The 14,245-nt window shown below is 42.1% G+C and overlaps 1 protein-coding gene across 2 annotated transcripts in view; it reads left to right on the forward strand.

The window, feature by feature from the left end:
• The window catches only part of MSH3 (mutS homolog 3), a 293,593-nt gene that overhangs the window by 277,709 nt on the left and 1,639 nt on the right, over positions 1-14,245 (forward strand). For both annotated transcript variants that reach the window (XM_073581229.1, XM_073581149.1), the window contains exons 22-23: positions 2,073-2,199; positions 6,255-6,429. In XM_073581229.1, the coding sequence (XP_073437330.1) occupies positions 2,073-2,199; positions 6,255-6,429 (302 nt within the window). The remainder of the gene's footprint in view (positions 1-2,072; positions 2,200-6,254; positions 6,430-14,245) is intronic.

A 14,245-nucleotide genomic window follows, 5' to 3' on the forward strand; every position in this document is an offset into this window, starting at 1 on the left:
AATTTTGCCCCTATCTACATACTGTGGGGAAAAGTGTGTGCGCGTCAAGCCCCACCCCTCATTATGATGTCACAATGCCCCTATTTGCATACTGGGGAAGCAGTGTGTGCGTGTCAAGCCCCGCCCCTCATTATGATGTCACAATGGTTGCCATGGCGACGCTGATGTCATCAAAGGTTGCAAGCCCTGCCGCCGCTCATTATGATGTCATAATGGTTGACTATGGATTGGAGGATGTGTGATGAGTATATGGGCACCGGACTATGGGATGGAGGATATGTATTACGGGTATATGGGCACGGAACTATGGGATGGCGGATATGTATGATGGGTATATGGGCACGGGACTATGGAATGGCGGATATGTATATGGGCACGGGACTATGGGATGGAGGATATGTATGATGGGTATATGGGCACGGGACTATGGGATGGCGGATATGTATATGGGCACGGGACTATGGGATGGAGGATGTGTGATGGGTATATGGGCACTGGACTATGGGATGGAGGATATGTATGACGGGTATATGGGCACGGGACTATGGGATGGCGGATATGTATATGGGCACGGGACTATGGGATGGAGGATGTGTGATGGGTATATGGGCACTGGACTATGGGATGGAGGATATGTATGATGGGTATATGGGCATTGGACTATGAGATGGCGGATATGTATGATGGGCATATGGGCACGGGACTATGGGATGGAGGATATGTATGATGGGTATATGGGCATGGGACTATGAGATGAAGGATGTGTGATGGGTATATGGGCACTCGACTATGGGATGGCGAATATGTATGATGGGTATATGGGCATGGGACTATGAGATGAGAATGTGTATGATGGGTATATGGGCATGGGACTATGGGATGGAGAATATGTACGATGGGTATATGGGCATGAGACTATGGGATGGAGGATGTGTGATGGGTATATGGGCACTCGACTATGGGATGGAGGATATGTATGATGGGTATATGGGCACGGGCCTATGGGATCGTGGATATGTATGATGGGTATATGGGCACGGGACTATGGGATGGAGGATAATTATAATTTTCTATAACTAACCACAGTTAGTTACTATGCCCGGGCAGCGCCGGGCTCTTCAGCTAGTGTGTATATATATATATATATATATATATATATATATATATATATATTATACACAGGCCTCTATAGACAGCAGGAGTCCCCCTATATACAGCATGAGAACACACACAGCCTCCCTATATATGGCTTGAGACCACACAAAGCCCCATTTATACAGCATGAGCCCCCACATAGCCTCCCCATGTACAGTATGACCCTACACACATGTCTACTCCCCTTATATACTATTTTATTCAACACTTTCTGTATCCTTATGATGCAGATAGTGGTGAAATCGGGATGCCTGGCTGGAGGAGGGCAGCAACATGGTGCTACCCGTGGGCCAGTGTTTTCAGCCCTTCAGCTGTCTCGGATAGTGAGCTGGCCCGGAACAGCCAGAGCCAGATGTGGCTCACGGGGCGCACTATGCCCATGTCTGGGTTACATGATGCATCGTTTTCTACCTGAGACGGGCTTGTTTGTCACATGATGTTTTTTGTACCGGATAACTGTGTTGTAGAAAATTAATTTGATTCCTATATTTTTCAAGAATATTTGTCATTTGTCATAGATAGAACAGTCAGAAGTTGCTGTAGTGCAGCCATTACTAATGTTCTGTGTAATACCGGGCAGCCGCAGGCATTCCTATAGGCGGAGGCTCAATAATATAAAAGCTCTGTTATTAGAGCAGGGCGTATCTATTCAGCGTATGAATACACTACATTTGTAGTGTCCTTTTGATGTACACATCCCCTGCCCCATCCACATGTGCTAAACACATTCATAGAGCCCATTCGCCTGATATTTGTCGCCAGAGTCTCCTGCCAGCATCCCATGGGCAGGTATATGTCAGTTTACTTGCACATTCAACTAAAACTGTTAATGTACCTAATTTATAGGAATGTGTGCCCATTATCTGTGCCATATTTTGTACGATTTTCACAATGTTTTATTCATGTTCTGCCCTCAGGTTACATCATTAACACTGTTTGTCACACATTACCCTCCTTTGTGTGAATTGGAAACCTGTTATCCTACTACTGTTGGAAACTACCATATGGCTTTCTTTATCGATGCAGAACAAGGCAATGAACATGGTATGATGGCCAATTTTCACACAATCGTGGCTTAAATTTTTTTTTATTTTTAAGTCGGAAACAGAAGTGCAACAGACTACACCTTAGTTTCCATGGTCAAAATTGAGTTCAATGTTGTGGTTTTTTTTGTACTCTATTTGGCAATTAGGCAAAAAAGAGAGAACTAGAGTCAGTGCTATATGTAAAAAGACTTTATCCTTTATTCAAAACCAGTATACAACATTAAGAAAATCAGCAACATGAATTTGCGTATATAAACAAGCAGATGTGCTTAGAAGATTGCTCAGCTGGCTAAAAACTCCTTGAAGCGACATGCACCTATCTTGTTGCCCTAAGGGCCCCGTCACACATAGCGACGCACCAGCGATCCGACAGCGATATGACCTTGTCAGGATCGCTGGTGTGTCGCTACATGATCGCTGGTGAGCTGCCAAACAGGCAGCTTCACAGCGATCAGCTCCAGCGACACATGTGTAACAAGCGATGCACGTCGCTTAGTTACCCACTGTGTACCTTAGTTACCAGCGCGCTGGTGCAGGGAGCTGGTAACCAAGGTACACATCGGGTTTCTAAGCGACGCGCGGCACTTAGAAACCCGATGTGTACCTTGGTTACCATCTCCCTGCACCAGTGCACTGGTAACTAAAGTACACATCAGGTTTCTAAGCGCTGCGCGCCGCTTAGAAACCCGATGTTTACCTTAGTTACCAGCGGCAGCTCGCTGATCGCTGGTCTCCCGCCTGTCACACGCAGCAATGCGTGCTGGCCAGCGGGAGACCAGCGATCAAAAAAATGTCCTGGCCATTCCAGGACGATCAGCGATACCCGGCAGGGGGGCCGGTCGCTGAGAAGTGTCACACACAGCGATCTCGCTGGTGAGATCGCTGTTGCGTCACGAAACTTGTGACTCAGCAGCGATCTTGCTAGCGAGATCGCTGTGTGTCACGGGGGCTTTAGTGGATCAGCAACATAAAGGGTTTAAGGCGGAGGCAATGATGCACAGTATGTATGAGCGGCTTGTGTTTTGGTTGAAAAGCCTTGTCAATGTGTTATATTTAAAATGCATAGATAGTGGCAACCTTTCCTGGCTATGAGAGCTCATGGATGTGGGTTTCAGCAGAGGAATATTACCACTACTGTCTGATATAGTACATACAGTTCCAAAACAAGTATTAATTACCCATCATGATGCGATGTGTGCCTGGACAACCCGGTCCCCGACGCACGTTTCGGTGTGGATAACCTTCCTTAGGGGGCAGTTATCATGAATGGGTAATTAATACTTGTTTATCTCCCAATTTGCTTCTTGTCTTACCATGTATGTATTTACATTTCTTAGTGGGAACAGAGAAAATTGATGTATGCTAGCTGTGCAGATATACTAACTAGCATGTACTTGCTCCCATGGTTAACTAATGGATACTACTATTGAGGGAGCAATGTGCATGCGGGATCTCTATTGTCTTCCCCCTTTTTTCGCATTATTACTGCAAGGTGGTTAACTACTACTGTATATCTCTGGGTATTTTTCCTTGCTTGATATATAACATGAGTAGTATATTTTTACTGGCATATTGAGGCTTATTTTACCCACATATACCATCATAGCTATGGGTGTTCTGGCTACCCGAGGGTCATAGCATTGGGTTATTTTGTCACTTATTCGCCCTAATAACTATTACTAACACATCTGCTTGTTTATACAAGTGGATTCATGTTGCTGCTTTTCTTAATGTTGTATACTAGTTTTGAATAAAGGATATACATATAGCATTGACTCTAGTTCTCTCTTTTTTTGCCATATTGATTGAGTTGCTATTTTTGCAATGCCATTATTATATGGGGTGCAGTTATTGCACCAAAATATATGATAACATGATGACTTGGAGGATATTTGAATTAGCCGTTTGGCAATTAAAGTCAATGTTTCATTTGAGCGCGCATCCAAAGCTCTTTTTTCGGGGGTTCAAATAGAACATGTGGCCGAAACGTGATGTGATCATACCTCAAGATGGTACCAGCCATCCACAGATTGGTTGATTACTTATATATCAGTGGTGCACCAACTCCGAAGGCCAGGTTCACATTGCGTTAATGCAGTCCATTCAACGCATAGCGTTGACGGACTGCATTAACGCTACTGTCATATTGTGTTCGCTTTACTGATCACGCTAGCGCAGCTTCCCTATCTGTGCTAGTGGTGACGGACCCCGAACGCTGCAGACCGCGTCCGAGGGTCCGTCTCAGAATGACGGCACATTGCTAACACATGCCGATTATGGCATGCGTTGGCGATGCGCTCGTCTATTGCAGTCTATGGGTGCGTTAACGCATCCGTTACATAGCGTTATTGCCGCTATGTAACGGATGCGATAAACGCTGCCCACAAACGCAATGTGAACCCAGCCTAAGATGACCATTGATTGCCAGAATGGAGGACTTCTGACCCCATTTGAATGGAATACAATGCTCTCTCGCAGTACAAAGCTATCTTTACAGTTTTGTGAATGTGAGCATTTATATATAGGCTTTCCACAGTGTGCATCCAGCCAATATTTTGGAATTGGAACTGTTTATACTACATCAGACAGTAGTGGTAATATGCCTCTGCTGAAACCCACATCCATGAGCTCTCATAGCCAGGAAAAGTTGCCACCATCTATGCATTTTAAATATAACACATTGACAAGGTTTTTCTACCAAAACACAAGCTGCTCATACATACTGTGCATCAGTGCCTCCGCCTTAAACCCTTTACGTTGCTGATCCACTAAGAGCAAAAAGACAGGTGCATGTCGCTTCAAGGAGTTTTTAGCCAGCTGAGCAATCTTCTAAGCACTTCTGCAGCTGAATACCTGGGAGTGCAACTATTCCAATATTACATGACTGTGTGATCTTTTTATTAACCCTTTTATCTTTTATTAAAGAGTACCCAAACTATGTTTTATTTAGTTAACATTTAGGAATTGCAAAGTTATTAATTTTTGTAATACACTTCATTGCCTTATTTTGCTTTCTTTTCTAAACAACATGCCACAGTTATATTTTACATGGGCAGTTCATCATGTAAAACAGCAATGTAGGCTGGTAATGTAAAACAGCACTGTAGCACCATAAGCTGTTCATGTAAAACAGCACCCCCATTCTGGTCATGTAAAATGGCACCATAAACTGTTCATTAGTGATGAGCGAGTATACGCGTTACTCGAGATTTCCCGAGCAAGCTTGGGTGAACTCCCGAGTATTTGGATGTGCTAAGAGATTTAGTTTCTGTCGCCGTAGCTGCATGAATTGCGGCCGCTAGCCAGCCTGAATACATGTGGGGATTTCCTAACAAACAGGCAAATCCCCACATGTATTCAGGCTGGCTAGAAGCCGCAAATCATGCAGCTATGGCGACAGAAACTAAATCTCCGAGCATATCCAAATACTCAGATCACCCTAACATGCTCGGGAAATCTTGAGTAATGAGTATACTCGTTCATCACTACTTCTCATGTAAAACAGCACCGTAAGCTGGTCATATAAAACAGCACCGTAAGCTGGTCATGTAAAACAGCACCGTAAGCTGGTCATGTAAAACAGCACTGTAAGCTGGTCATGTAAAACAGCACCGTAAGCTGGTCATGTAAATCAGCACCCCCATTTTGGTTATGTAAAACCGCACTGTAGGCTGTACAAGTAAAACATTACCGTAAGCTGTTCATGTAAAACAGCACCCCATTCTGGTCATTTAAAACCCCATGCGCCATGGTGTTTGGCACAGAAGATGGCAAAATAAGGTAATGAAGTATATTACAAAAAATCATTACTTTGCAATGCCTGGAATATAATTACAGTTAATAAAAAAAAAAAAGTAATTCTTTAAGATTAATGTATACACATCCTGTTTGCCAATCATTTCCTATTTGTCATCTATTTGGTGTTCATGGGATATATCTTTCATAGGACTGCTCTTAAATAAGACTGTTTTCTGTTAATTGTACAGCATCATTTTTTTGGGGGGGGGTGTTTTGTTTTTTTTTTTTTTACTGAGATTGTCTCTGATTCTACAGGGACTGACGTTGCTGATAAGGCCGAGTCTATCACATTTTTATATCAGATAACTCAAGGAATTGCTGCAAGGAGTTATGGATTGAATGTTGCTAAACTGGCAGATGTCCCAGAGGAAGTTTTAAAGAAAGCAGCCTGTAAATCTAAAGAGCTGGAGGGGTTAGCAGAGATGAAAAGGTAGAAATATCAGCAATATGTTTTACACTACGCACTCGTAAATCAATGTATTAGTACACCTTCATGCCCTCTACTGATCAAAACAGGCTAGTCAAACTTTAAGATGTAGGACAGCAGGTGAATGATAATAATGATTATCCACAATGGGATAATACTTAACTAATTATTGACTTATTCTACAGCACTGAGATACAGTATAAACACCATTATTGTCAGAATATTTTACAGAATTATGCCTGCAGTCCTACAGGTGAGCAAAAAGATTTGCAGGACCCTGGTCCAGTGTTCACTTTGGTACTCCGTGGGAGCCGGTCCAGGGCAAAGTAAATATCCCCAGCCGACATCTTTGCCACCTCTTGTAACTACTAGACCCCACAAAGTCATGACGCAGAGACGGACAAAATAATCTAATCGGTACTTTACAGCCAAGCAGAAAATAAGAATTCATATTTAAAATTTGTTGAACAGATTTCAAGATAACAGTGATCTGATTAATTGTTGGCCAACAAAATTTTACCTAGGACTTACAGACATTAGGATCAAGGCAGATACTTCAAAAAAAAAAAAATACATTTAACTCAAAAATCTGATTTTAACAATGTTATTTCTGACATCACATTCCCTTTAAGAGGGAAATTCTTCAGAAGCTATTTTTTATATGTCACATATCTATGTCAGAAAATTGAATGGATGAGGTCTGTGACCTCTATGAATTTTCAGAATAGATGTGATTTAAAACCGCCCAGAGATATTTATGAGTGAAAATCCAAGCAAAAGACCATTGACACTGACCAGAACAAAGGGTGTTTGAGCAATCTGTAGAGCTCTTTTGGTGCTATAAATCAGTGAAACATCACTTTGCCAGAATTTCCCTTAGACCGGGGTCACACTATTGTAGAATACGGACAAGTGCTATGTGAGAAAACATTGCATAGCACTCGACCCAATGTTAATCTATGGGGCAGCTCACATCACCGTATTTTTTATCAGGTGTATTTGGCCTGCATGTAAAATCGCACCATGATGCGATTGTACACGTATATCGTCCGAGACTCGCCAATGCAAGCCTATGGGTGCGAGAAAAACTCGGACACCACACGGACCATCCTTGTAGCTTGCGACAAATACGCACACATTTTCCTCATTTCAGCCCATTGAGCCATTAAAATCAATGAGAAATGTAAAGTGTTCAGGAATTACTTTATTCCCCGGTTGGTTGGTACATTCCAGAGGCTGAAACAGCTGTGAGGGTTCTTGGCAGAATGCCCAGCTGAGACGATGAGGTTTGTGTGCCACCGGCTGACGAGCCCATGTCCAGTGATGCCTGGCTCTGGAGGATGTGGCAGTGTGTCCGCTTCTTTTCCTCATGGCCGCAGTGATGGTTTCCGGGGTAATTCACGCGCATACGCGGAGGGAAGAACATGACCCCGAGCGTCTGAGATCCCTTCCTGGGGACGTGGTTGTCCCAAACGCGAGAGAGTTGAAAAATGATTCAGAATCAGACACCTCTGATGTTATAAAGGGTGTGTGCCCCATACCAATCCTTGCCTGCAGAATGGATTGAGTCAAGCCAGGAATCCTATTGAGAAAGCAGCCCCTCTGTGCCTACTGGGGTGGGTAGGTCAAATACCTTTCCGATTTCAGGGCTAATGCTGTCTTCCCTCGAATGCATTTTTTTACAGGACAGACCTAGGAAAGCAGAGTGAAACAAAGAATAAAGAATGTGCACTTTGTATACCCAAATTATACTGTCATATGATAAAAGGTCTTGCCAACATTGCACTGACAAACATTGGCAGAAGAATCCTTATGAGCGACCTGAAAGTGATAGTTAAAACAGCGGTCAGGAATTCACTTGAGGGACTTAAAAGTAGGACCCCTTTTGTTCCTACTGAGAAGCACATGGATTTGGGGATACAAGTTCTGACAAGAACTTGAAAAATGGGGAATTAGAAGGATTCTAATAAACTTCATCTTGCTCCTCAGATGATAGCAGAAGATACAGATAATTTAGTAAAGGTGGTTAGGGCCACAGAGAAAATTGATGACGTTACGGAGCCCAAAACCATACAAGATGTGATGTTTGGGGGGTTGGACGTGAGAGAGCAGAAATGCTTTTCAGTGCATAAAAAACATGTTCTCACTGATAAAGAAGAAGTGGAAGAAGTCTGATTAAAAAGGGTTAATTCCAAAAGGGGTTAAAAGAAAATGCCATTTGAACCTGATATTTGTCAGTGTTGGGAAAAGGCCTCCAAATCGTTTTTGCCCTGTGATGGCATGGGCCCTCCTGAAAGATCCCTTGGATAAAAAGGCAGAAAGTTTCCTAAAGAGTGCCTCAGAGTCAAGGGCAGCAGCGTTTAAGCCAAACATTGCATCAACATGCACAGCAAGATCTCTAATTGTATTATTAGAACAACTGTAATCTAAGATTAAAAATAAATGTCTGCGGGATCAGATTTTAGCCAGCTTTCCAATCATTCAAAAAGCGACTGACTTTTTATCAGAAGGCTCCGCAGATTCAGTAAAGCTTATAGTCCACTCGTGATCCTTATCTTTCTCATCTTGCAGGACTCTTTGGTTCAAAAATTGGTCAGGGGATCTCCAATCTAAAAGTAAACTGTGCTGCATGTCAGGGAGAATTCCTCTTCGAACCAATCCTGGGTGAGATCCTGTCAAAAACAGCAGATACCAGGAAAAGGTTCCCCGCTAATTCCGTTCAGTGGAAATCCTTCATTCTTCTGGAAGGAGACAGTTTGTGTCCACAAGGACCAGAGATCCAAGATGGAAGGTCCCAAGAGCTAAGGGGAAAAGCTTCAATTATGACCCCTTTCCTGCTGTTAACCCACAAAAAATATCTGGAAGACAATGACGCCAGGCACTAAGTATGTGGAATGCTAGAAAGATTTCTTCCTGCCTGATTAGAAATAAAGAAATGGATTTTAAATACCACAGTCTGGATTTGAAGCTAGACATCAGCTCCCAGCCTCCAGAAAGATTCTTAGTCACTGAAATCCAGTCCTCGAAGAGCAGCAGGCCTTAGAACAAGAATTCTTGTCCTTGGTGCAAAAGTGGGATCTTACTTATGTTCCAGAATCTGAAAAAGGTAGAGGATTCTACAGTTCTCTCTTTTTCTGGAAAAAAAACAATCTCTCCTTGAGGACTGTTGTGAACCTAAAAGATTTAAAGCACAGTTTAAAGGTCATACATTTCAAAATGGAAACGATAGGAACAACGGTAAAATTTATTTTTCCGAAATGCTACATGGCAATATTAGATCTACAGGATGCATATTACCACATACTTATCCTTTACACAACATGTATGTCAGTACCTGGATAAGAATGAGGTGATTAAACAGAGTCAGCATGGGTTTGTAACTAACTAAGTCATGTCAGACTAACTTAATTTCCTTCTATGTTTTTCAGTTTCTTCCTGAAAATGATTGCAAACACAAATTCTTTGGTATTATTATCTTCATTTAATTTGTCTTAAATGAAAAAACACAAAAGAGAATGAAGCAAAAAGCAAAACATTGATCATTTCACACAAAACTCCAAAAATGGGCCAGACAAAAATATTGGCACCCTCAGCCTAATACTTGGTTGCACAACCTTTAGCCAAAATAACTGCAACCATCCGCTTCCGGTAACCATCAATGAGTTTCTTACAATGCTCTGCTGGAATTTTAGACCATTCTTCTTTGGCAAACTGCTCCAGGTCCCTGATATTTGAAGGGTGCCTTCTCCAAACTGCCATTTTTAGATCTCTCCACAGGTGTTCTATGGGATTCAGGTCTGGACTCATTGCTGGCCACCTTTAGAAGTCTCCAGTGCTTTCTCTCAAACCATTTTCTAGTGTTTTTTGAAGTGTGTTTTGGGTCATTGTCCTGCTGGAAGACCTTTGACCTCTGAGGGAGACCCAGCTTTCTCACACTGGGCCCTACATTATGCTGCAAAATTTGTTGGTAGTCTTCAGACTTCATATTGCCATGCACACGGTCAAGCAGTCCAGTGCCAGAGGTAGCAAAGCAACCCCAAAACATCAGGGACCCTCCACCATGTTTGACTGTAGGGTCCGTGTTCTTTTCCTTGAATGCCTCTTGTTTTCCTCCTGTAAACTCTATGTTGATGCCTTTGCCCAAAAAGCTCTACTTTTCTCTCATCTGACCAGAGAACATTCTTCCAAAACGTTTTAGGCTTTTTCAGGTAAGTTTTGGCAAACTCCAGCCTGGCTTTTTTATGTCTCGGGGTAAGAAGTGGGGTCTTCCTGGGTCTCCTACCATACAGTCCCTTTTCATTCAGACGCCGACGGATAGTATGGGTTGACACTGTTGTACCCTCGGACTGCAGGGCAGCTTGAACTTGTTTGGATGTTAGTCGAGGTTCTTTATCCAACATCATCTTGCGTTGAAATCTCTTGTCAATTTTTATTTTCCATCCACATCTAGGGAGGTTAGCCACAGTGCCATGGGCTTTAAACTTCTTGATGACACTACGCACGGTAGACACAGGAACATTCAGGTCTTTGGAGATGGACTTGTAGCCTTCAGATTGCTCATGCTTCCTCACAATTTGGTTTCTCAAGTCTTCAGACAGTTCTTTGGTCTTCTTTCTTTTCTTCATGCTCAATGTGGTACACACAAGGACACAGGACAGAGGTTGAGTCAACTTTAATCCATGTCAACTGGCTGCAAGTGTGATTTAGTTATTGCCAACACCTGTTAGGTGCCACAGGTAAGTTACAGGTGCTGTTAATTACACAAATTAGAGAAGCATCACATGATTTTTCAAACAGTGCCAATACTTTTGTCCACCCTCTTTTTTATGTTTGGTGTGGAATTATATCCAATTTGGCTTTAGGACAATTCTTTTTGTGTTTTTTCAATTAAGAGAAATTAAATGAAGATAATAATACCAAAGAATTTGTGTTTGCAATCATTTTCAGGAAGAAACTGAGTATTATCTGACAGAATTGCAGGGGTGTCAATACTTTTGGCCACAACTGTACTAAGATCACAGACTGAATATGAGTCAACAGTGTGATGCAGCAGCAAAAAAGGCAAATGCAATTCTAGGATGTATTAACAGAAGCATACAGTCTAGATCACGTGAAGTCATTATTGCCCTCTACTCCTCTTTGGCCAGACCTCATCTGGAATACTGTGTCCAGTTTTGTGTGCCACATTTTAAAAAAGACATCAACAAACTGGAGCAAGTTCAGAAAAGAGTGACCAGAATGGTGACCGGTCTACAAACCCTGTCTTATGAGGAAAGGTTGCATGATTTGGGAATGTTTAGCTTGCAAAAGAGAAGACTGAGAGGAGACTTAATAGCTGTCTACAAATATCTCAAGGGCTGTCACATTGTAGAATGATCATCTTTATTCTCATTTGCACAAGGAAAGACTAGAAGCAATGGGATGAAACTGAATGGGAGGAGACAGATTAGATATTAGAAAAAACTTTTTGACAGCGTGATCAATGAGTGGAACAGGCTGCCACGAGAAGTGGTGAGTTCTCCTTCAATGGAAGTCTTCAAACAGAGGCTGGACAGACATCTGTCTGGGATAGCGAATCCTGCTTTGAGCGGGGGGTTGGACCAGATGGCCCAGGAGGTCCCTTCCAACTCTACGATTCTATGATTCAGCTACTTCAAAAATTTCTAAGGGAGGCAGTAAATACCCAAGGAACTTGTCATCACTTTCAGTTTCAGTCTCTTACCATCGGGTTGTCAATTACATCTAGAGTGTTTACAAAGATAATTGCGGAGATGTGAGCCCATATCACAGAAAGAGATGTATTGTTCATCCCATATTTAGATGACTTCTTGATAGTTGGGAAGACAAGGTTAAACTGCAGTAAGGCGGTAAAACACATATCCAGTGTACTAGCTTCCTTTAGATGGCTGGTTAATGCGAAATCAAAGGTGATTCTGGTACAGACACAAGTTTTTCTGGAAATCCTTCTGGGTTCATGCAGTCAGATATCTTTTCTTCCAGAAGTGTTTCCAGTCTGATCAGGAATTCAGTAATCTCACTGAGGGGAGCTATGTCCTTCCTAGGTCCTTGTCATCGTGCATTCTGGCAGTTACATGGCCACAAGGTCATTGCAAAACGCTAACTGGGAGGTTCAGCATGCGTAAAAAAAATATGCAGGGGACACCTAATGTAGACAAGAGAATTAGGATTTTGAAAACAACAATGGAGTCCTTAGTTTAGTGGCTACGCCACGAGAATATTTTACAGAGAGTTCCTTGGGAAATCTTGAATCTGACAGTTATCACCACTAATGTGAATCCTTTCAGTTGAAGGGTACATCTGGAGAACAGCTTTTCAGGGGCAATGGTCACTAGCTCTGAGACCATCATCCTCAAATCTGAAAGAAATAACAAGAGTCAGTCCTACCAGGTCTAGAATGCCAAAACGTGAACATTCTTTCCAACAACAGAATAGCAGTGTTCTATATAAACAAGCAGGGGAGCACAACGTCCAGGTCTCTGATGACCGAAACAGGAAAACACATGGCGGTGGCAGAGGAAAATCTTCAGCAGATTGCTTAAACAGAAATGACAGTATCAAAGCAGATTATCTAAGTCACCACCAGTTAAGTAAGGACAAATGGCTACTGAACCATGCATTATTTCAGAAGATAAGTCATATTATGGGGTCAGCCTCTAATATAGATCTTTTTGCAACCAAAGTAAACAGGAAGGTGCCAAAGTTTTTTTTCTTTCATGGAATATTCGGTCAGAGCTCACTGAAGTAATCTTGATAGCACCCTTTTGGCCCAAGAGTGTATGGTTCACTTGGTTAAGGCTAATGGCAGTGGAGTATCCATGGCTCCTCCCAGAAATATTAGACTTCCTTTCTCAGTTTACAGTCTTATGCCCGAGGTAAATAATTTCCATCTGAAGGCATTGCGTTTGGGCGGCAGCTCCTTGAATCAAAGGGATTTAAAAAAAATTTTGTTTCTATAATGATGGGAGTAGGGAGAAGGTAACAACGAAAATGGATTCAAGGGTCTAGAAGTTTTTTTTTAAATTTCTCTATGCAAATTGTCCTTCAGAAAGGAAGAGGACTAGAACTCTAGTGCCACCTATTATAAGTAGCAATCCTGAAAGTCGATGTCGACCCTTTAACTAGCCTTGTCACATGACTTAGGATAAAAGTCAAACTAGAATCTCAATTTGCAGACACTGTGTTTCAGGAAACTGCCCCTCATCAGTGCAAAGTGTGAGATCTGGTTTGGCTGTGTGAGAGGCGTCTGACCGATATCCAAGAAGTATTTATCCTAAGTCATGTGACTAGGCTCGTTAAAGGGTCAACATTGGCCTCCTGAAGAAGCAACCCTATTTCCTGTCACCTCGCTCCACCGCTGCCAGCCCCCGGTAAGCTCACCCCCATTTTCCTCCTTGTAGGATAAAAAGGGCATTATATATATTAAATATATATACAGTATATAATGGTATATATAGATATATATATTATAATGCGTTTGTGTATGACAGTGTTTTGCCCCCTGCCTGATTTCTAATTCTTTTGCATGTTTGTCACCCCTTAAATGTTTTTGGATCACCAGTCAAATTGAAATATTAGATAAATATTACACAAGTAAACAAAATATGCATTTTTTAAATTAAGGTATTTTTAATTAAAGGAAGAAGAAATCCAAACCTATAGGGTCGTGTGTGAAAAAATAATTATCCCCCAGCCACCTAAAAATATAAATTAACAGTTGTATATCACATCTTTGGGAAGCTGAGTTCAAATTCCCTAGCCACCCCCAGGACTAATTACTGCCATACCGGTTCTCAATCAA

Source organism: Dendrobates tinctorius, unplaced genomic scaffold, assembly GCF_039654945.1.
Source record: "Dendrobates tinctorius isolate UK_male_01 unplaced genomic scaffold, ASM3965494v1 ptg000003l, whole genome shotgun sequence".
In the NCBI taxonomy this organism is placed as follows: Eukaryota; Metazoa; Chordata; class Amphibia; order Anura; family Dendrobatidae; genus Dendrobates; species Dendrobates tinctorius.